At 39.0% G+C, this 22,078-nt stretch overlaps 2 protein-coding genes across 5 annotated transcripts in view; one reads left to right on the plus strand and one right to left on the minus strand.

Moving 5' to 3' along the window:
• The window catches only part of LOC306889481 (homeobox protein PKNOX2-like), a 51,566-nt gene extending 38,757 nt beyond the window's left edge, over positions 1-12,809 (minus strand). For both annotated transcript variants that reach the window (XM_079448464.1, XM_079448465.1), the window contains exons 1-2: positions 12,786-12,809; positions 502-573 (exon numbers count right to left, since the gene is read on the minus strand). The gene's annotated coding sequence lies outside the window, so the exon portion shown is untranslated. The remainder of the gene's footprint in view (positions 1-501; positions 574-12,785) is intronic.
• A 571-nt stretch (positions 12,810-13,380) lies between these two features.
• On the plus strand, positions 13,381-16,296 carry tmem218 (transmembrane protein 218). 3 transcript variants are annotated; one of them, XM_079448511.1, is made up of 4 exons: positions 13,381-13,488; positions 13,692-13,819; positions 13,914-14,016; positions 15,782-16,288. In XM_079448511.1, the coding sequence occupies exons 1-4, from the start codon at positions 13,486-13,488 to the stop codon at positions 15,914-15,916; spliced, it is 369 nt and encodes a 122-aa protein (XP_079304637.1). In that variant the 5' UTR covers positions 13,381-13,485; the 3' UTR covers positions 15,917-16,288. The 3 variants fall into 3 exon arrangements, with proteins under 3 accessions (XP_079304637.1, XP_079304639.1, XP_079304638.1); XM_079448513.1 differs by having other exon boundaries at positions 13,446-13,548; positions 15,782-16,296; XM_079448512.1 differs by having other exon boundaries at positions 13,459-13,621.
• The last annotated feature ends 5,782 nt before the right edge of the window (positions 16,297-22,078 follow it).

A 22,078-nucleotide genomic window follows, 5' to 3' on the forward strand; every position in this document is an offset into this window, starting at 1 on the left:
TATTAGGGCCGTCAAACGATTAATCGTGATTAAACGAATCCAGAATAAAAGTTTGTGTTTGCATAATATCTGTCTGTGTACTGTGCACTTTAATTTTGTATTTATAAGAAAATACACATAAATGCATATATATAAGAAAAATATCAAATATAAAAAGTAATAAACGCTGATATATAATTTAAATTAATGACAAATATAAATAAAAACATGTAAATAATACCTTCAAATATGTATGTGTATATGTTTATAAATACAAAATGAATATGCACAGACACATATTATGTAAACACAAACCTTTATTCTGGATGCGATTAATCGTTTAACAGCCCTAATTTAAATTGTTTTTTCTCTCCAACTCGTTCGGTTACAAGAATAAAGTATATTCCAAAAGGCAGCAACCTATGATGACTAAAAAGCTGCGTATGTACAGAGCCATCTAGGGTTTAAAGGCAGCCCATGTGTTTATGCAGGAACATCAAAAGTGTTGATTCAGGAACTTACAGATTGCTTGTTCTCAGCATCAGCGCATCTGATGTCGGTGTGGGTCTCCTGGTGCACAGCCCTCCAGACAGTCTACAACAAAAGATAAACCTTTTAAGTTGCCTTAAAGTCAGATCTAATGACTTCGGTGCTGGGCGTATAACCCAGAATCATTATTTACTTACAACAGACTTGTAAATGGGCAGATATGTTGATTTAGGTTTAAACAGTGCATGCTATGGAGAACAAGGAAAGCTCAGAGCAATGTTTTATTTACGCTGCGTGATACCAGTGGGCCTGCTGACCCCACAATTTGAAAAGTAATTCGATAGTGCGTGTGAAGATATACGTATGTGTGTACCCTGCAGCTCGGGCCTTATGTGTGTGCGAGCTTAGGTAGGTGGGCAAACAAAGTCTGCCAGCCCCCACGCTCCACCATCGCCTAAGAACGGTCGGTAGGTTTGTGTGAAAGCTTTCTCGGGTTTCCTCCACATTACAAAGAAAACATTTTAGGGTTCGGTAATCCCTCCAGCAGCCCCTCTAAACCCCAAAGCCCTCTACGGCAATACAGTCTACAATGCGCCCCCCATCATTTCACCCCCACGAGACACGGTCTGCTTTCCTGTTGACGTCAAAGTGAATTAGAGCAAGGAGAGCACTACAGCTCCCCCCGGGGGGCTGGAGGGCTAATCATGCTGTTCCTCACTAGCCTCAGAGGAGGCATTAGCCTTTCTGTTTCACAAGACCACCGCAAATACTCACAGCCCGTACACAGAGCTTCTGCTCACACAACCACATGCAAACCAACAGATAATTTACAAATAAACACACTGGACAGGACCCCCATGCACGACTCAAAGACGAAGTGCAGATTTGTGGGTTGCACTCTCACTAACTTCATCCAAACACACAGTGAAAGTTGAACTTCAGGGTAAACCCCATTCCTGAATGCACAGAGCGCCTCTGTGAAACAACTAATCCCAACCTCTCGGTGTCGACCTCCTGCATTCCCTCCATCCCCTGTGAATAATGATGCAGTGAACAAAACCTAACACTTTTTGACTGGCCCAAACGACAAAATGTGATTATAACTGTATCTGTACCTCATGTGGTGGAGAATGGGAATGCCAAGGTCATGGGTTTGAATCCTAGGAAAACAAACACATGCTATAGATTAAATCTAAAGGGATGAGCAAAGAGGATTTTTTGGCAGACACCGATATTCATAAAAATAGTAACTTTGTTCAAGAAAACTATCTATCATGCTACATCATCAAGTGATTTATCTTAAACATGTATTGGAGCAATTTGACATTTAATGGATCATTAAATGATAAACTATATTTTGTACAGACTTTAATTATTTGACCCAGAGAAAACTTTTGGATTATGGAACATTTATTCAACTTAGTTAATTAATAAGCTACTGATTGTGATATCAGCCATTTTCATTTTATAGCCAATATACCAATGTTTTGATCTGATCAAAAGTTGGCCAGTAAATACAAGTATTTCTACCTTTAATGCACTTATAATTGCTTTGGATAAAAGCATCAGCATATGCATGAACATAAATTATTAGTGGCACATTCACCTGATTCAATCAGACATGTTTGTTTTTAAATCTATGTTAACATAATACACATTCGTGTGTTTAATAACAGCTGGATGGACAGAAATTTAGTCAAATCTCAATTTATAAAAATGAAAAGGTGGCAAACGGCCACAAATTAATTGAAAAAGACCACAACAACATTTTTTAATGGACTTTTTCTGTCTGCTCTCTACTATACATCTATCACCACACATATAGCTATCATCACATTTCATGATTTTTCAAGAGATAGTCATCATTTATTCACCCCAGACATCGATCAAAACCTGTATGTGACTCTTTTTTCTGCGGGGTACTATTTCTTTTTAGAAACTTCTCAATGGTTTTGTGTCCTTGAGGGAGGCCAGTCAAGGGAGGCCAGTGTTGTTTCGTTACCAACGTTTTCCTAAACATCTTTTTTGTTTTGCACCACTAGAAATAGTCATGCAGGTTTTAATTGACATCAGGAATGCTTAAAGGTCATGATGACACATTTTCATTTTGAACTATCCTTTAAAAAACTTTCTAAGACACGACTCAAAATCCTCTTGATTTTCACCTGAGAAACGCAAGGTTCAGGCTGATGTAGCTGTTACCCACAATGCCTCAGCAGTGCCAGCCCCCAGCTGTTCGAAGACTGAGCAGGTTCAGAACTACCCGTTACTATGACAACAATTCATATTCTGCATGTCTCTCCTCTAATAAAGTGTCTAACATTAGGACGTAATTGCATTTCTATGCAATATATGACAACGGCCTTCCCGGTGAAATGATTGATAGCGATCGCTGTCAAAAATGTCTTGAAGAATTCATGGCAGACGCTTGGTGTGTATCAGACTGTCATCACTAAAACAGTGGTGCAATCACTGTCAAGAAAATGTCTTGACGAATTTATGACACACTTTTGGTCTTTATTAGAAGATTGTGATAACAATGATTTAATCTTTCAATAATGATTACCATTGCCTTCCAAGAAAACTTACAAGGTATGTGAAGAATATTAACTATCAATAGATTTTAAAAGTACCAAAATGATCCCTGTCTCTTTAAGATCACTTATGGAAGTTAAGTGTGGCAGAAGAAAAGTGGTTGAGAAGAATGATGGCAGAATTCCTGGGAATTAGAAGGGATTTAGGGCACAATAGCAGGTATTCCCACTAGTGTAACTGGACTCCGGTTGGCGTCACGAGAGGCTTAAACTTCACATTATACCAGCATGCAGCTGACACAGGAGGCCACACAAGACACAACAAGAGGAACACAGAGAAACACACGCACACATATGGCTTATATACACACACCGAGAACAAAATAAACATACACAATGCATAAAGCAATAGTTTATTTAGTTATATTCAGACCGACATGTAAACACATGGCAACTAAAGAGATTAATAAAGTATACAGTGCGCTCTTGCTCTACATGCAGAAACAACACTGTCACCCGGCCCATGAATCTCCATCGAAATAGGTCCTGGTGTCTTTTTGCAGTCTTCTTCACATAAGTAAATCCCAACAGGAAAAGGAGATAACTGTTAAAAAATACCCCCAGGCGCAGCAATGAGACAGGTAGAGCCGGCCTCTTATCCCAAACAAATCCTGTTAAATCGTTTAAATGGCGCCATGACATTTGTATTTCCTTTAGACTATTGAGAAAGTAATAAAATAAAAGCTGAAAATAAAAAATGGGGAGTATTTCCTGTGCAAAACTCACTGTTGTGATTTTAAGGTGTTGTCTGTGGTTGCCAAGGCATTGCTATGTGGTTGCTAAGGTGTTCATGCCAGTTGCTATGCAGTTGCTAGGAGGCTGCTAGAGTGTTCTGTGTGGTTGCTAGGTGGTTCCTTACTGGCTTCAGTTTTCTGAATAATACTGAACAATGATATTAAACAAATTGATAAGTACATTTTTAAATTTCAACACTCTAAAAACAGTTCTGTGTTGAATGTGTTGTCCTTAACAGAATGCATCTCTGTGTTATTTATTGGGACACGTTTCTTGTTACTTTCAACACAACCCATGAATAACACATAATCTGTTAAATAGGATAACACAAACAAATGAACACATCTTTTTTAAGAGTTAGCCCAGCATTGCGTCAAAAAGCATTTGGGTTGCAAATTAACATATGCTGGGTTATTTCAACCCATTGATTGTTCAAATTTAATAATTTTCTGAATCAATTTAACCAAACGGTTGAGTTTGTCCCTATTTGACCCAACGCTTGGTTGAAAATAACCTAATGTTTTAGAGTAGAGTTAATCTACAGTGCATTATAAGGTAGGTGTATACGTTCTCAGTATGTATGTTTCCTGCCAACTGAACCCACAATCTTTGCGTCGCTAACACAGCAAAGTGCGTCATCATAGCTACAGGAAAACAAACTAATATTACAAATAGGACTAATTCTCAATTACCAAAAACTAATGTGACTACAACTGATCTTGTCTCCATCCTTAAGCTCATATGTTCTTTCGTTTCTCTCTGCTCACCGGAGTTCTTTGGGTCCATGCCAAACAGCATCTCCCTTCTGCCTAAACCCAGACACTCTCTGAGTCCTGCGGCTCGCTCTGCTTCCTGTCCTGGACTTCAGGAATGAGTGCTGGACATGGGAGAGTCAGACGCAGAGCTTTCATCGGATTCCCTGGCTTAAGATGCTTTTAAGAGTCTGCATCACACACATACAAACTGTTCATACCGTTGAAACTGCCAGGACAGTAGTTGACGTTTTAATGATAATGCCTACTGACATTGTGAATTGAATAAGACATATTTTGGAGTGCAACTATGCGTGATCAGGCCTGTTTACACTTTTAAAGGGAAAGTTTCACCCCAAGGTTCTTCCAAATTCGTATATTTTTTTGTTCTGATGAACACAGAGAAAGATATTTGGGAAGAATGCTTGTAAACCAAACAGTTCTCTAGGCCACCATTGACTACCATAGTCAGAATAAATGACACATGGTAGTCAAAAGAATTGAACTGCTACATTCTTCAAAATATCTTCTTTTGTGTGCAACAGAACAAAGAAATGTACAAAAGAATTTTCATAGTCAGACCAAGAACTTTCTTTTCAAATATCTTTCTTGATCAGAACAAAGACATTTACAGATTTGGAACAACTTCAGAGTGAGTAAATGAACTAAGTATTTTCCTTTTAGGTTGAACTGTTCCTAATAGTTGGATCTGGCCATAAATTCATATTGACATTTCTTTGTTCTTTTAGTATGAATATATGTTAGCCTTAAGGATTTATAAAAGAGTGTGCTCCAAAACATATCTTCTAAATTTGTATTTTGTCAATAAGCATACAAAACTTTAAGTCTCTTACGATAATTTCTGCCAATACAGATCAATGATTTTTATGACATCATTCTGCACTTTAACTTCTCTTCAGAAAAGATATTGGCTATTTTTAAACAGGGGCAGAGTCCTTCAATATGCCCCACCCTAACTTCCTGTTCTAGTGGACCTTATTCCACAAATCACCCATATCACAGAAATCTGCATATTTCAAGGTATTTCCCATATATTGTATCAAATCAAAATAATCATGTACAAAACCTGTAAACACCGTTTAAGAGCCTTTATTCAAATGTACAAGAAACTATTTACCAGTCAAGAATAATTATTGAGCACATCTCATTACATTGACATGTTCAGAAGGACAGTGAGGAATTCCCCTGCAGTGAATGACTTCACCATCACCTTTCACCCTGTTTTTCCACACTCCTTTGTAACAGGAAGGAAGAGGTTAACCCTTCACGTACGGCCAGTTGCATTTATTGCTAAAGTCAGCTAGGTCTTTAAGGAATTCTGACAGTTTAGAGGTGTGATGAGCTGTATTAAATGTCTTTGGTGTTTTATAAATACCTCTTCATTACACACTACATCAAGTACGATGACATAAAAATCAGGTGTCACTCATACACGCTGGCACTTTCTGCACAACGTTTTGCACTTCTGTTCCAAACACACCAACACCGCATTAGCCACCTCAGCGCATAGCCGAGCGGCCCGCCTGTCCTCGCTCTCCCCAAAACTCGTGTCATCCTACCCCAGCCATGGCAGACCGCCACATGCATGCATCTACATTTACCCCCAACTCCGGAGCAGCAGCTGTTTACATTTCACTTTTAGCACAGCGCTGTCATCAGTCCTTTCTGAAGGGCAACGCTATAAAGTTCTAACAGTCAGGGAGCGCAAGATTGTTTTCCACGCAGTTGTGGTCGATAAATGGCTGATGCATCGCTGATCGGTCTCCTGACTGTTATCGCACCCAGCGTTTGCAGGCTCGCATTAATATCATCCCCCATATGGCCTTACTGCGGCTCTGGCATAGACAAAGTGATGATTTCTCCGAAGACCATCCGTTTCTAGAGTTTCACACAAAGCGGGCACGATTTCATGTGTTATATTTATCTCCCTGTACGTTTTAAATTGAACAGTCACAAGAAGTCACAGAGCTAGCAGCCGGAGAAAACTAGAGTGCGGGTCCAAGAGGTCATCAAACCAAAGCGAATACTCTAGGGGGTACGTATAAAGTTTCTAGGGGGTATTTTAATCAGTTGATAGTGTTACCTGGTCTCCAAGCCTGGTCAGGTTTGCTGGTTTTACAAGGGTTTTGGCCACTTGTCAATAGGTTAACCTGTTTGCCAATTGGTCTCCAAGACAGCCGATGAGTGCCCAAAACTTCTAACAACAACAAACCACGTGCTGATCTAAGCGTGTCAAGTTGAATCCAGATAAAATTAGCAAACCAGCCTTGGCTTTGTGACAAAATTATAGTCCGACTATCAGTCTAACTTTATTGTCCAAACTGCAAATTACTTTCCCTTAGTCTTTCTAAGAACATTTTACGAACCTAAAATCTCAAAACGTGTTGAAAATAATGGAAAAACCTCAAAACTTGTTTTCAGTTTTAAGCTTTATTACTTGAGTATGTAAATCACTTACATTAATAATAAAGCAGTATAATCCAGATGATGAAGAGCTACTTGAGTCATACTCAAGAAGCTTGGAAAACATTGCTGCAATGTGCACATGTATTGAAATGTAACTGCTATGGGATTAAAAAGATTGTTTAATGTTCTGATATTTCCAAACATTAGAGACAGAATCTGCAATCTTTCATATGTTTACCCTACACTTGAAAGGAAACAACTCGATGCCTTCTGAGGACCCAAAAACAAACCAGAGCAAGAGTGAACGTATATCAGAAAGCCAAAAATATGTTGTTTAGGTCTTTTGACGTTGAGTGCAACCACTTCTTAAATCTGCACTGACATGAGGTTTTCCCAAAACTGTCTGCACATACTGTACGAACCCAATAAAGCAGCTGGTATGTGTGTGAGAGATGTAACATCTCTCATGTGTTTGAAAAAGGCGAAGCACCCTGCAGACCGAAATCGTGCGGATTATACTGATGTATCAAATATCACCCACCAGCAGCGCTAAACTGCTCTGAGCTCTGAAGAATTTAGATACACTGATGAACACTCTCACTATTGAGCTAATAAAAAAGTTGAAGATATATACATAAAAAATATTTTTTTACACTGATTGCAGAGGGACTTTTATCGCCTTTTATAACCTTGTAGAAGAAATTGTTTAAGGAAACTTTACATGCGTTATAAAAAGGAAAATGCCTTTTTGTTAATGATCATTATTATTTAAATAAGTGCAATACAACACAGTATTTAATCATGAGGTTTAGAAAGGGAAGCGAAATTAAATCTAAAGGTGACAGTTGTTCATTTACCCACCCTCAAGTTGTTTCTGTTCAAGTTCTGATGAACACAATGAAAGATTTTTGGACGAATGCATGTAACCAAAGAAATCTTGACCACCATTGACTACCAAATTACAAAGTTACTAAAGTGCCCCAGAACTGCTTTGCTTCATTCTTCAAATATCTTCTTTTGTGTTCAACAGAACAAAAACATTATAAAGCAATTGTTTGGTTACAAGCATTCTTCCAAATGTATTTCTCACTGTTCATCGGAACAAAGAAATGTATACAGACTTGGAGCAACTCGAGGGCGAGTAAATGAGATCTTTATGCATTTGTAAAATAAACAGCAAATCTACAAGTTCTACGCACCATAAATCAGACATCACAACAAAAGCTATCAGAAAGCCAGGTGCTTTATGATGTCCCAGAGGCTGATCTGTCCTAATGCGTTTTATTACAACGCAAAGACAACCTCGCCGCATTCGCAAAGTCACAGTACAATAAAACTACAGGAGACATACCATCTCGCAAATAAATTTCAGATCCACTTATTTGAATTGATATGCATTTACAATCCTTTTAAAGCAAGTGAATTGGGCCCCATTCAGAAGTCACTCAGGGTCTATATAAGGAACCTTTCCGATGCATTAATAAAGGCAGAATAACCCAGTCAATGCTGTTAACTGATTCTCCCATGTACTGACGCCATTACAGGCATTTCGCACACATACAGCTAACGATCAATGCCCTCCAATGGCTCTCAGGTTGAAAGAGGATGATGGAAATGCAAGAGGTTCTGTTCGAAACACAACAAAAGACGCACAAATAGATCAGCAGGAGAGGAAACTCCAATATAGCCCTGTGTCAGAGGTCCAAATGAAATCAGGTGGCTGGAATCAATGGTGGTCTGTGTTTGAATGCTCAAGAGGACAGAGCAGGAAGCGTGAATGGGAGAAAAACATGTCTTTTATGAATGATGTCATTGAAACGGGACGGAGCGAGATGGCACATCTGTAGAAGATGGCTTTTACAGTAATAGATGGGAACTCAATGCACTATTTCAGTTCTAATAAAAATGCTGCAGTCCAAAAAGACAGGAGGAGTGAAACGCACACGGTATAGAAAACATCCATTTCTCTGCAGTCACGCCAAATGACACCAACATGTGAAATGTGTTAAATACGTGAGAACTACAATTCACATATTCGGTCTAATAGAGGAAATATTGAACATCATTCTCTCTCAACCTTAGTCAAGCACTCTCCTGCCTCCAGCACATTATTTTAATTTGGCTAGTTATTATACTCATGCATATATTTATATATTTAGAAAGGGGGAAAAGCAATGAATTGGTCTTGGGTGGGTTTTGTACACTTTGATCTCAGACTGAATTCAAATAAAATATGGTCAACCTTTGTTTTTTCTGAGAAACTACTCGGAAATATAATAAATTCAGGATTCGGAAGAAGTGTTTGTATTTCCCTTAGTGAGGGTACATTTGTTTGGATTATCAGCATTTCACTTGAGATAAGAACAAAGCACTGTGAGGTTTACAGTCTTGTTTAAGGATTTCGAATTCCGAATTAATAAAAAGTCACTGCTAATTTGACTCTGCTTTTGATCCTGGTAAAGTCATTATTTCTTTGCTTATAATGAAGTTTGTCTCTTGCATAAATTATTTTTATTGCACTTAGATGTCAATGTTTTGTATTTAGACTTCAAAAGGCTTTATCTATCTGATTTTATCTAGTTCCTGAAGTTTAACTCGTAGTGCATGGTGCATCATTGGGGTTATTGGCTCATTTCCCAGGAAGTATAAAGAACTATGAATCTATATATTATATACAGCCACGGAGACCATTTCAAAATTATTTTCAGTTTTTCTAAATTTAGTATTTATAGGTATGTGTTAAGGTAAAATTTATAATTTTGTTTCATTCTGTAAACTACAAACAATATTTCTCCCAAATTGAAAATAAAAATATTGTTTCTATTTGCATTTATTTGCCATTTTAAAATTCAACAGACAAAGGACTGGAATGGCCAGAATACATCTAGATATGCTGATTAAATGACAATTTGGAATGGTCTCGCCATGCAACTAGTCATGGATGGGGCAAATATAGACAGAAGGTAAGGCTAGTCAAGTTTTCAGATTTATTTTTTTAAGTGCATGACAATCGATGACATGCGTGCTAAGAGACAAGTTCATCCCATCTGTTTACAGCATACCATTCCTCATTATTTCCCAGACTTCTGATTTCATGTTTGTCTCTTATTTCTAGGAAATCTAATTAAGGTTAGCATCCGCAGTTCCACCGTATCTCCAGCCACATATCCCTAAGTCTCTCCAAGGCCAAAGCACCATGAAGACAGCACCGTCTGTGATTTGAGCTATGGGTGATCGTTACATGCCTCTAGCGCTTCTCTCAAAGCGTAAATCAAGCAAATCTGCCTCTACCTTCAGGTCCCAGGAGGAGACTTTGACTGCTGTTCCTAGCTGTAGAGCAGTAGCACGGTATGAAAGAAGCATAGCGAGGTCGTCTGAACGTGCGGCCGCTCGACAGCAATAACAGGCCTGTGCTCCTCGGAGAGCCATCAGGATCAGCAAAGGCTTACCGGCGGAAGCTCGTACCAACAGAGCTCCGCTTCTATGCATCTAAGTAGCATAGAAGATCGGAGCAGATTTGTGTAGCTTCACCTTGACAGGAGAACATACAAGACCCCAGCAGAATACAGTCTGATGAATAATTCTAATTTGCTTCTGTATTATTTCTGTGCAAACATGGAAAACTGTATCTCATTAACTGTCAAGATCTGATCATCCAAATTGAGATCTGAAAACCATTAAAATTGGTAGGCACTATTGGACATATTAGGCCCGCCTTTACAATGGCACATTAGAGAGGAGGACAATTTTCTAAATAGCTTTATGGATGCCTGAAAGAATCACAATTGGTTTACAATCTTTTTTGCTCAGTTTGCTCCACAGATTTAGGGTGACTGAGTCATTTTATTAGTGATTAGACCCACAGAGCTTTGGGTCCTGCGGTATAGAACCTCGGATTGTAATTTACTTGTAATGTGGAGAAGGGGAATATGCAAATAAAGCAAGAGTATTTTGTGTTTGCAGTTTGCCCCTGGGCAGCTTGTCCCGCGACACAAATCATCAATTAAGATCTCAGCAGGGAACTTGGCATTTAAATTAGCACCATCCAACAACTTTTATCTTCCAGACAAAACATTACAGCTTCATGATAGCCTGTGCCGCAGAAATAAAACAGCTGATTAAATGAGGTTTAGGAAAAAAACTTTTTTTAAACTTTGGGGAGAAACAATTGACATGTATGTGTAGATGCAGAATCCCCATTTGAATGGTATTCTCGACTAGCTGATATTTGCAATAGGCCTATTTCAAATGTTTCATGTGACACTTTCACTAATTCATTCCAATTCACATCACTTTGAAAACTTTTCGGATGACTATAGTTAGAGGTAAATGGAGACAGTCAAGTATATTTTGGAGAACTATTTTCGTAGAAAGCATAATTTTCATACACTACCATTTCTGAGGGATATGTTGCTGCTTATTTTCCAAATTGTTAGACCTGTTTACACTTCAGTTATGCAATTTCTATAAGCCTGGATAATAAAGTAAAACCTTCAACTTTAAAAATATTTGAAAATGTGTTGTCACTTGTTTCTTACAGTATAACTGCATTAAAGCACTCTCTTCAATTCAGAATCCAAAAAAACAGAAAAATGCAAATGCACAGTGCAACAAGGATTGCTTAATGCCACATACAACATGGAAAGACACTACCGTTTTATACAGGAACAAGTCTAACTGATGAGGAACTTATTTACAGTACAAAGTAGGCTACGTTATCTTTCTACAGCATTGAACAATCAACTTCACGTTTTATAAACCAGATAGGAAAACCTATGAATTCACAAGCAGGCAAATCAAAAGCACATGCTACAAACTATTAAAAGTAAATAAATCAGAAAAGATCTGAGCCAATTTGTCAACGATTAAAATCATCTGACCCATTTAAAATGATTGGGTGTCGTGAAATATAAACTAGGATAGCTGTACTTAAAAACAAATACACATGTTGTTATTTGTACTCTGCAAAATCATTGAACTTTGTAGAAGAAAGATTCATAAACATTTAATAATTCACAAACAACTATTTTAATATATTTGTTTTTCAAAATGTTCTTAAACTTTCCAAATTGAAAACTTTAAGCGTTTATGTCTTTGTCAAATAAGTTCATTTAACCGTAGGTCAGATACTGTAAGAAGTGTCTTCTTTCCATTTAATTAAATGTCAGATAAATACTGAGCGAGATATGTTTGCAACTATTACAAAACTGACCATAAACGCACATTTATTATAATCAATTAAACAACATTATATGAATCCGAAATAAAACAATAACAAATATATAAAAATAACAAATTATAAAACGCTCTTTCAAAGTCAGTCCGCATTGTTACGCGTTATGAATATGAAGATTCAATCATGTAACGCTAAAGCAAAAATGCCATTAAAAACCCAACAAAAATGTCAACACAAAAAAATTACCACCACAATATTCAATTCCAAAAGCTTCATCCACCAAAACATTCATCCGTAAAACACTTCCCGCTCGGCAGGCATCATCTCCCGTTTCCCTCTTTCCTCTCTAACCTCCTTCTATCACAGTCGCTCTCTTCCTCCTACTCCCTCCCTCTGACTCCTGCTCTCTATCTCTCTCACACAAACATACACACACACACACACTCTCTTTCCCTCTCTCTCTTCCTCTCTCTCTCTCTCTCTCTCTCTCTCTCTGTCTATCATTCTCTCCCCTCAGCCCTCGGCCCTGTCTGTATGAATAATGTCCTGCCTTTTGTAATGAGACCGAGAAAAAAACACGCTGGAGTGTTCGCCCGCTCCGCGCTCTGACATTGAAAATGAATGACAGCTTACCTGAATGCCAATCTTCATCAGACTGACACCAGGCTGACAACACAGGCTATACTCCCCTACACAAGCCGTGACGTCTGCCATATAAGACCCCTCCCACCACCCCCCCTTCCTCTCTCTCTCTCTCTCTCTCTCTCTCTCTCTCTCTCTCTCTCTCTCTCTCCCTTCGTGCCCCTCTGCATGTGCCTAATACACCCCGGCGGTTCCTCTTCCACTGGCATTACACCGTACCGTGCCGAGCACCCCAGGTCCCGTGTGCGCGTCTCCGGTTGATAACGGCGGAGCCCGCTGGCCCTCTATCGGCATATAGGACGTACATTCTTGGTTTCTTGCCTGTAGTTGGAAAGCAGGGTAAAGCGATCCATTTGTGCCAGTAATAACGAAATAAGAACATTTACCTCTTGGTAAATCCCGAATAAGTATTCAGGAAATGTTATCAGGAAAACTTTAATCATAAACTATAAAGCCAAATAGCTGAGACTTAAAACTGTTAATCTGCAGCTATTCCGAAACGTATAAAACGCATACAATAAAATACAACTGATGACGCGGCCGGGCAGTATTTAAAAGTTTTACGTCATTGCTCTCTGTTACAGAGGGAGACTACCACTCCCAGCATGCATTTCGCCAAGCGCAGTCCCGTGATTGGCAAATTCATGACACAGGAAGTGCGGATGTAAACACGGGACGCTACTTTGTTTCTATGGTAATATTTTATGTATCCTGCAGCATGCATCGAGTTGTAAATCATAAACACGGTATTTAGGTATACAATTTATTCACGGAGCCCAGATTATAAAGTTACTGCTACGATTCAGTTTAACATCCAGGAAAAAGACGTAATAACTGGTTAATAAGGGATTAGTTTGCTGCTACTCGTGGCTTCTATCACAAACGTGTCTTTCACAGGTAGTGCGAGGCTCATGGATGGCTGAGATGCTGCTGGGTGTCGGTACAGGCGTGTTCATCGTCGCTTTAATCTGGATCGTGACACTCGCGCTCATTATTATTCTGTCGCGTGCAACCGGTCCAACAAAGTAAGATATCCTTGTTTTTGACCCAGCATTTGCATCACAAGTGTTGTTGTACTTGTGCAGAATTAAACGCAATTTTACGTAATCCGACCATGAGGTTAGGGATCATCCCGATATTTCTTCTGGCGCTCACCATCACACTGGTCTTGGTGTTCTTCCCGCGTGCCACTGAAGTTCCTTCTGCTGAAAGAGAAGTAGAGGTGAGTTCTTATTGACTAAGGCCTTACAGGTTATGAAAATAGTAAAATGAGAAAAATAGTCTTTGTTGACTTAAGCAGGGGAATTTGCCTAAATATGATGTGATCATGTATATGCATGATCTTAAAAAATGAGAACACATTTTTTTTCTAAATGATTGAGTGCTTACCAAGTAATAGGCAGTATCTACAGTACTATTTTTTGAAGTAAACTATATACAGTTTGATCCCAAAACAACTTCCTACGTGTTTTGTGTGGCCGTTGAATTGAATGTTAGTGCTTGATCAGTATTAGTTAGACTGTAACTTTGTGAGTTATTTTTGTCATGAAGACACGTGCTGGTTTATCTCTCCTCAGCAGCAGACGAGTGCAAACACAACAGCTTTTTCCCAGTGTCTCCTTTTGCCAATAACAGCAGCTGAGCTGCCAAGTCACCCTCTCGTCTGCACAAACAAAAGCCAAAACATTTACCTTTCAGTTTTCAGCAGCAGAACAGCTCTGTGCAGCTGCTGTAAAGCTTAAAAAAATAGTGTAACCCTTAATCGAAGTACATTACATTTTAGTCTCCAAATCTTTTGCATTGCATAGTTTGTGCGTTGAATTGATTTTTCCAAAATAAATGTTTTGATCAATTCCATGTGTTTGGATGTAAAACAATATTTGATCTACTTACAAGTTTAAGAATCATTATACTTAATAAAGGACCAACAGTTGCATGATGTCACAGTCTCAAAACTTTAAGCACACGCATATCATAAGTTCTCCTAAAGCATGGTCTGTGCATAGACTCAAATCCGTTTTACACGCTTTGCTGTGATTTGCTTGCAGTGAGTACGGCCAGATAACTGTTTTTTTTCTTGATAGGTGACGGTGTGTTGTATGAGAAATGGGTAACCCCTTGCTGTTGTACAAAGGAATAATATCACAGTGCCAATTAAACTGGCCCCAAACAGGAGCTCGCTGCGGCACATTCGATGCCACATTAATAAAACATGGCCCCAGCTCTGTGCTTTGCTAGCTGGCTAATTGGCAAATTAGAAAGTGAGATGCGTTAAACGAGAGAACACTGCATTCGCAGGAGACTGAGGCCCCTCCCACACACACACAAAGACATTGTTTAATAGTTTAATGTAGGTTGTGGCCTCTCCCATGATTTAGGTCCTGTACACTAGTAGAAACATGGAGGGTGGTTAGTATTCCACACATCACCATGTACAGCTTTTATTCTAACACAGGGAAGCAACAAACAGAGCTTAAGATACTAATGCAAGAAAGGAAAGGTTAAAGCTATTTGGCAGCTATTCAGGTTAGTATATATAAATGAATAATTACATTTGTGATATTCATCAATTTTATTTTGAGTATAGATAAATGGATATTAAATGTATACAGAGCAGGCTTTGTTATTCATTTAGTAATTGGAAAAATGAACATTTAAACATTTCTTTAGTTTAAGTGCATTCCTCTGCCAAGGTTTTTGCTATCAATTATTAAGGCAGTATCAATAGGGATTAGTTCGTACAAATATTATAATGGCTTTTTGTAATTGAGTCTTTGGCAGTGTTTAATGGTCTAATGAGCTTTCAGTCTGATTTTCTCAATAGAGTCTTGCTGACCTCTAGTGGAGAAAACCAGAACATACTGAGCCAATATCGTGCTAATTAAAATAATTAATGGCAACATCAAAGCAATCATGGCTTTAATTACTATCCAAGAATCGGGTAATGTGTTAAATAATTCACACCACCAGCCTGTGATGTTTTTCAGATAGTGGATACGTTCTTCATCGGCCGGTACGTGCTGCTGTCCATGGTGAGCGTTGTGTTCTTGGCAGGCCTTTTCATGTTGCTGCCCTTACATTTCCTGGAGCTCGTGTACGCCAAGCCCCTGAGAACACACTAGACCACAAGCCTACATGTGCCAAACTCTTACAGATGCCCCAAAGCAGGGCAGCCAGCCTGGCAGCGGCATCGATCAGTGGCCCTGCTTGAGATGAGAGGGACCAGCAGCGGGTTCCAAAGCTTTTGTCCTCCTGCCCTAATCAGACATGTCCACATCTCTTTGAGAATCTAAGAGCCTGGCACAGGGGTCGGAGGCGAGCGTATTCAATGGCAGGTTTTTTAAAAGGATGTGGTCGGTTAATTTTATTTTCCAGTTTTAATACGTATTGATATAAATTGGTGTAGTATAAATGTAAACTGCTCATATTTCTGTTTACAATTTTGTTGTATTGAAGTTTTTTTTACAATACATTAAACAATTAATTTTTGCGGCAAACGTCCAGATTTGTTCTATTTCTTTGAAATTTCTACCATTATTTTGCTCATTGATTTTCATACTTTTTCAGTATATGTAGCTGGCTCGTAACTCACCCGGCCTACCGGTTTACAATTTCTACTTGGCATATGACAATATAGGACGAAAAACAAGGATATAGAAATATGACCAGCAAGACCCTGGCAACCACCAAGAACACTTTACCTTTGGGGCACTTTAGCACTGATAAAATACTTGATGTATTAAATATGTGTTTTTCTCTTCATGGTTATTTAATTTCTCTTCATGGTTAAGACATGATCAGTGGCTGTTTCATGTTTTTTTTGCTGTCCAGCCTATTAACTGCTATTTGACAAACTCAAATCTTGCTCATTCACAGCTCAAACCAGACAAATTTCATTTTCTTGGTCACATATTGACATGCTAATCTTGGCCTTATGGAAGCATTCTTCAAGACACTGTCTCACTCGCTGCACAATAACACAAAGACGCAGGGAGCAAAGTTGGGCGGTCCGACAAAGCTTCAAGCTGTGCAAGTTGATTATTTTGTTCTTAACAAGGCGAATACTCTGTGTGGGCCCTTTGTCGCCTTAGACGTTTACTTTTCAGTTTCATAAATCTCTCAGGGAGGCAAAACTTCACAAGATAGATATTGGTGTGTCTTGTTATTTTCACATGCTCTTTTACATGTATGCTGCGATTATATTTGTATTTCCATAAGGTCAATAAATAAATCTAATGAGCCCCAGTAAGAACCCTGTGCAGTTTTAAACACCAGTCACACAGGCAAATCAAATGTCTGTGTCAAATCTAACTTTAAAATTATTGTCCGGAAAGCAGTGAGCTAGAACCCTTTTTTTAACAGTAGAGCAATGTTGTAAAAACCATTTTTGAAAATCAAACGGTTTATTTATTAAAAACAACTTTTGAGTAAATGGTTCTTTAGGGAACCAAAACTGATTCTTCAACACTTTAAAAAATAAAATGAAGGCTTTTCACAGCAATGCCACAGAAGTTATTTTTTTGGGTTCCACATCTCTTTCTTATACCCTTTTCACTACAAAGGACCTTTTGAGAAAGGTTCTTTATGGAACCATTTAGAGAAAAACTAATTCTATGGCATCATGAAGCACCTTATTATTTTATGAGTGTACAGTACGTGTGATCTACGCTTTATCGGTCAACAAAAAACTTGTAAGACTTATCCTGGAATTTATCCCCTATATCCGGAGATTCTTATACAGGGAGATTGTGGGAAGGGAGGCGAGGCCGTCTCTCGGTTGCGCTTGCTCTCACCCCTCAGGTCCTCGTGGAATCCTTATTTAAAACCGGGGAGTCCGACGGGACGTGCAGTGAAATTCCAACCAGTGTGATGAAAGAGAATCTAATGAATCAAATCCAATCCTATTAGTTCCGGCCCACATCGCAACACTGCGGCCTTTCTGCTAGCTGATCGGCAAAGATCTACCAGAGCTTGAGAAACACCGGATGCTTGGATGGATATCTGGACTGGTACGTTAAATGGCTTGTGTGTATATGAAGGGATCACAAACACATTAAACATTATCTGTGTGCGTTGAAAATCTCTTAACAAGTGGATCATTATCACTATTTTAAGAGCTATTGTAAAACCGATGTGTTTATAAGTTTCCAAAGAACAAGTTGCAAGCCACTGTTTATTTAGCATTGTTAATGTTATTATTTTCATGGATAGATAATGGGATTGTATCTCATCATACATAATACAAATTTAAATGAACACACTTGCTGCAGGTGGCCAAAAAATGCAATTACGTAACACATGGCTCAAAACATGACAATGTGTAATCTCTGACTTTGAACGCTCCTGTAAAGTTGCTTGACTTATTTTCCTTTTTTTTGTCTTGCTCCCCATCACATTTCCCCATTTCATGTTGTCTGTCCTGCTTGTGACTCTCTCACCAGGGAGTGGGAAAAACAGCAGAACAAAGCGTCAGAGGGCGCAGGGCTCATTGGGAGTCTGAGCTGGAGTCTTTGTAGGACAGCCAGCTGGACATACAAAGACAGCGAAAAAGAGAGAAAGAAAAAGGGGGACGAAGAGCCTGAGAGGTGTAAGCATGGACCGGGATATGGGTGTGGGTGCTGCTGAGGTTCGAGGGGGGGATGGAGAGAGAAGGAGGGTGGGGAGGGAGGAGAGGAGTGGGGTGAACTCTAGATCTTGCTTTGTGATCCACTCAAGCAGAACTTTTGCCCTTACAGCCCCTGTCTTCTATTCTGCATCTCTGTGCTCTGTAACACACCCCTCACCCCCCCCCCCCCCCCAATCCGCAGAATCCATCCATGAGAATTTTTAATTCACATCACCTATCTGGTTTTGGACTGTCGAGTGCAGGAATCTTGAATCATACAGGTTTGTCCAATGGAATTTCTCTAGAATTGGTGGATGCAATGTATGGGTTGAATCTGAATGTCAAATATGATGACTCTAGTTATTTTACATCAAATCAGGTTCTTCATAATTCTTTTTTGAGCTACATTTGATAACAAGAGCAAATATTCATATTAAACAAACTAAGTGAATTGTATTTCACTGCTGTCCTTCTGGAACCTTTTATCTCCATATTTCGTGATATTAATATTTTGCCATAAATCATTATTAGTGGTCACCCTTTATGTTTGTCACAGGGTTATACAAATATCTAACCAATACAAATTATTAAAAACACTTGTAAACCTGGACAACACAGTATTTAATATGAATAACCTAATGAACTGCAAATTTGGACATACAAGGTTTAGAAAATACAGTGTTGATTTCTTTTTACTTTTGTGACACTGTTCATAACAATGCAAATAATCTTTGGCTTTATGCATCCCTCATTACTACAAATTTTACTACAAAGGTCTTCAGTACCTTATAAGACTATCTTTTTCTTATTATCCATCCACCCCCTTTACTTCTCGCTCACTCTTTAAGCTGATTAGAGGAGTCTCAATCCTCCTGTGTTAAAAATTAGGGCACAGTTTAAGGGTCAGCGTGAGCTGGAATAACCACTTGCAGTTCTGCCCTGACACCCCATTGAGGGCTGAAGCGTGGCTTTTCGGGTGCTCACCTCGACGTGACCCGCTACCAAGCAGGGGGTACAGTGTGATGAGTGAAGTGAACAGGGAAGTTACTACTGTTTCGAATCCAAGGTCGTGGCATTGTGATTTCAATACGGGTGGTCACCGGAATCTAAAGCATGACTGTTGGACACTTGTTTGAGGAAATTGTGTAATGTAAATAATTTAATAAGTTTGAATGTTCTAACGTGTCACCATTTTTATGGTAAACTCAGAATACCAAATCGACAATCGAAAAGTGCCAGTTTACATCCTCACTTCGCTTCTTATGGCATAAAGTTTTAAATGAGCTGAGAGGTTTGTTGAATAAAGCCGTGATCAGGTCAGGTCTGTTTAACAGCATGTTCCCTCAGTTCCTCTGTGCTGAATCAGCAGGACTGGTGGGTGGAACACAAGACCGGACGGCATGAGATAAATTGCTTTCCCCGTCCCGTTTGATTCGACCGCGGTGATGGGGGGGCACATACTGTGCACGCAAGCAAGTACAAATTTCTCTTTTCCGTTTTGCTCCGTGAACGGTGAAAAACCTTTTATAGTACAAACAGCAGAGAAGAATGGGCTCGTGCTTCATAATCACATTCTACCTTGTTGGGAGATAATTGAAATGTTGAGGTGTGAAAATCCAAATGATTTCCACTTGCAGCTAAACATCTTTACTTCGACAAATGAGAACGTTCCAGTTGCATTAGTGATTCGGTCCGCTCACCTCTCCTCTGCTTATAAAACAGAAAATTGTGTCGGGAAAGTGTGAATCGCACCCTAAACAAAAGGCGTTCCTTTCATGGCCAACAAGCAGCCAAAGCCATTGGAGAGGGTCAGTTTTGTTTGAAAACACTCCCTCTCTAATGCTTTTGAGAAAGTATCTTGATGCAGGAATGACGGGTGTCTACTTCCCCTTTTGTGGCGTGGGCCAATAGCAATCGCGCAATGCGTTTTTTTGCTGTTTGATGTTTAAAGGGCGAAAAAGTTTGTCATTCCAAAGGATTTGATCGGTCGACTAGCAGACACTTGATTAATGGAACTGATCCTTTCGGTATGGGAGATCTCTTTTCCGCCCCTCCCCTATGGTACCGGCCTTGTTTTCTGTCTATGCGACGTGCAGAACGAATGACACAGATGTTGTTGGAGGAGACAGTACCCATTCCCCTCTCCTCCTCTCCTGCGCTCCCAGCATGGGGCCTGAAACTTGTTTTTCAATCATTGTTTCCGCCAACTTCTTTCCCAAAAGAGACAAGAGAGGCGAGAAAGAGGAGGGAGAGGGAAAGAGAGGGAGAGAAAAAAAGAGGGAGGGAATGTAAATACAAAGCATTTGTGGAATATAAAGAAAAAACATTAGCTATAACAATCTCCAAATAATTTAGCACCGAGACGTTCGGGCGGCCGAGGGGAGAAGGGTGGTTCAGTCTTAGCTGCGTTTGGGATGTTAGTGGAGGAGTCAAAGTGGAAGAGAGGAGTTTTAGTCTGAAGATGCAGGTGTCTGCTTGGCTGCTCTGGGTGGCATGGCTGTGTACCTGGACAGAGGGGTCGCGCCAGTGTCAGTGCCAGTGTGAGTGTTCACCTGATGAGCAGCTGGCACAGAGGACGCAAGTGGAACAGAGGTCAGAAAGGTCAGAGGGGAGAGGGCACCTTCGCCATCGCCTGGCACATCACCGGGCATCACATAGGGACATGGCCCATCGCAGGAAAGGTAACAACAATGGATATTTCCTAGAATGTGTGGAATATGGCTGGTTTTGAAATTTATGTTATATACACAATGACAAAGCTTATGCAATATGAATATAGGACACGTGGTTAAGTAATGTGTAAAGTAAATCTTAAAAGATTATTGTATATATAAAAGCTTTAATTTAGAACGTTTAAGTGATTTTCTGCAAAGCTTCAGTTCACCGTCTCTCTCAGCGTATCGGCATGATGTCCAGAGCATGAAATCAGAAAGACATTGATAACTTGATAAGGTTTTTACTTTGTGATTTTTCGCTTGGTGACAGTACATTTGAATGTATAATTGTTTTTTTAAACAAGTAAAAGTGATGGTAACACGGTATGTCTTAATACATTCATGTAATGGAAGCTTGACTTTAGTTGGGGTAGCTTGTGGTAAATAAAATCAGAAAGAAAGTGGTAACTTGATAAAAGTTTACACTTGTGATTTTTTTCTTGGTCACAGTACATTTGAATTTACACAAAATGATTTTTTTAGTGAATGTGATGCTAACCGTATGTTTTATTACAGTAACACAATGTAAGCTTGACTGTTAAAAAACTTCAGTTGGAATAGTTTGTAGTAAATAAAATCAGAAAGATAATGATATCTTGATAAAGTTTCTCCCTATGTGATTTTTCACTTATTGGTCACAGTACAAATAAATGTATACAGAAATTACTTTTAAAGTGAAAATGAAGGTAAAAGTATATTTTAGTATGCATTTATTATGTTGCAAAATCTTTAGTTTGTGTAGTTCTATCCAAACTAATTCAACTATTTGTGATGTGAGAGACTAATTTATTTAATAATTGATGTTGTTGAAAGAGTGTAGGAAAAAATAACCTTGGAAGTACAGGAAAGTGCTATGAAAGACATTTCCTCTTCCTTTTCTAACACTGGTACTATTTTGTTTATTAAATAGACAATTATTTCTCCAAACAGAAGCGCAAGTGATAGCTTAGTATGAAATGTTTTGT

This window comes from Barbatula barbatula (genome assembly GCF_947034865.1).
Source record: "Barbatula barbatula genome assembly, chromosome: 24".
Lineage (NCBI taxonomy): Eukaryota > Metazoa > Chordata > Actinopteri > Cypriniformes > Nemacheilidae > Barbatula > Barbatula barbatula.

Bases quoted from the DNA above. Each gene is read 5' to 3' on its own strand.
- tmem218 (XM_079448511.1), top strand. The intron at 13,820-13,913 runs GTAAGATATCCT...TCCGACCATGAG, and splicing joins CGTGCAACCGGTCCAACAAA to GTTAGGGATCATCCCGATAT. The intron at 14,017-15,781 runs GTGAGTTCTTAT...GATGTTTTTCAG, and splicing joins CTGCTGAAAGAGAAGTAGAG to ATAGTGGATACGTTCTTCAT.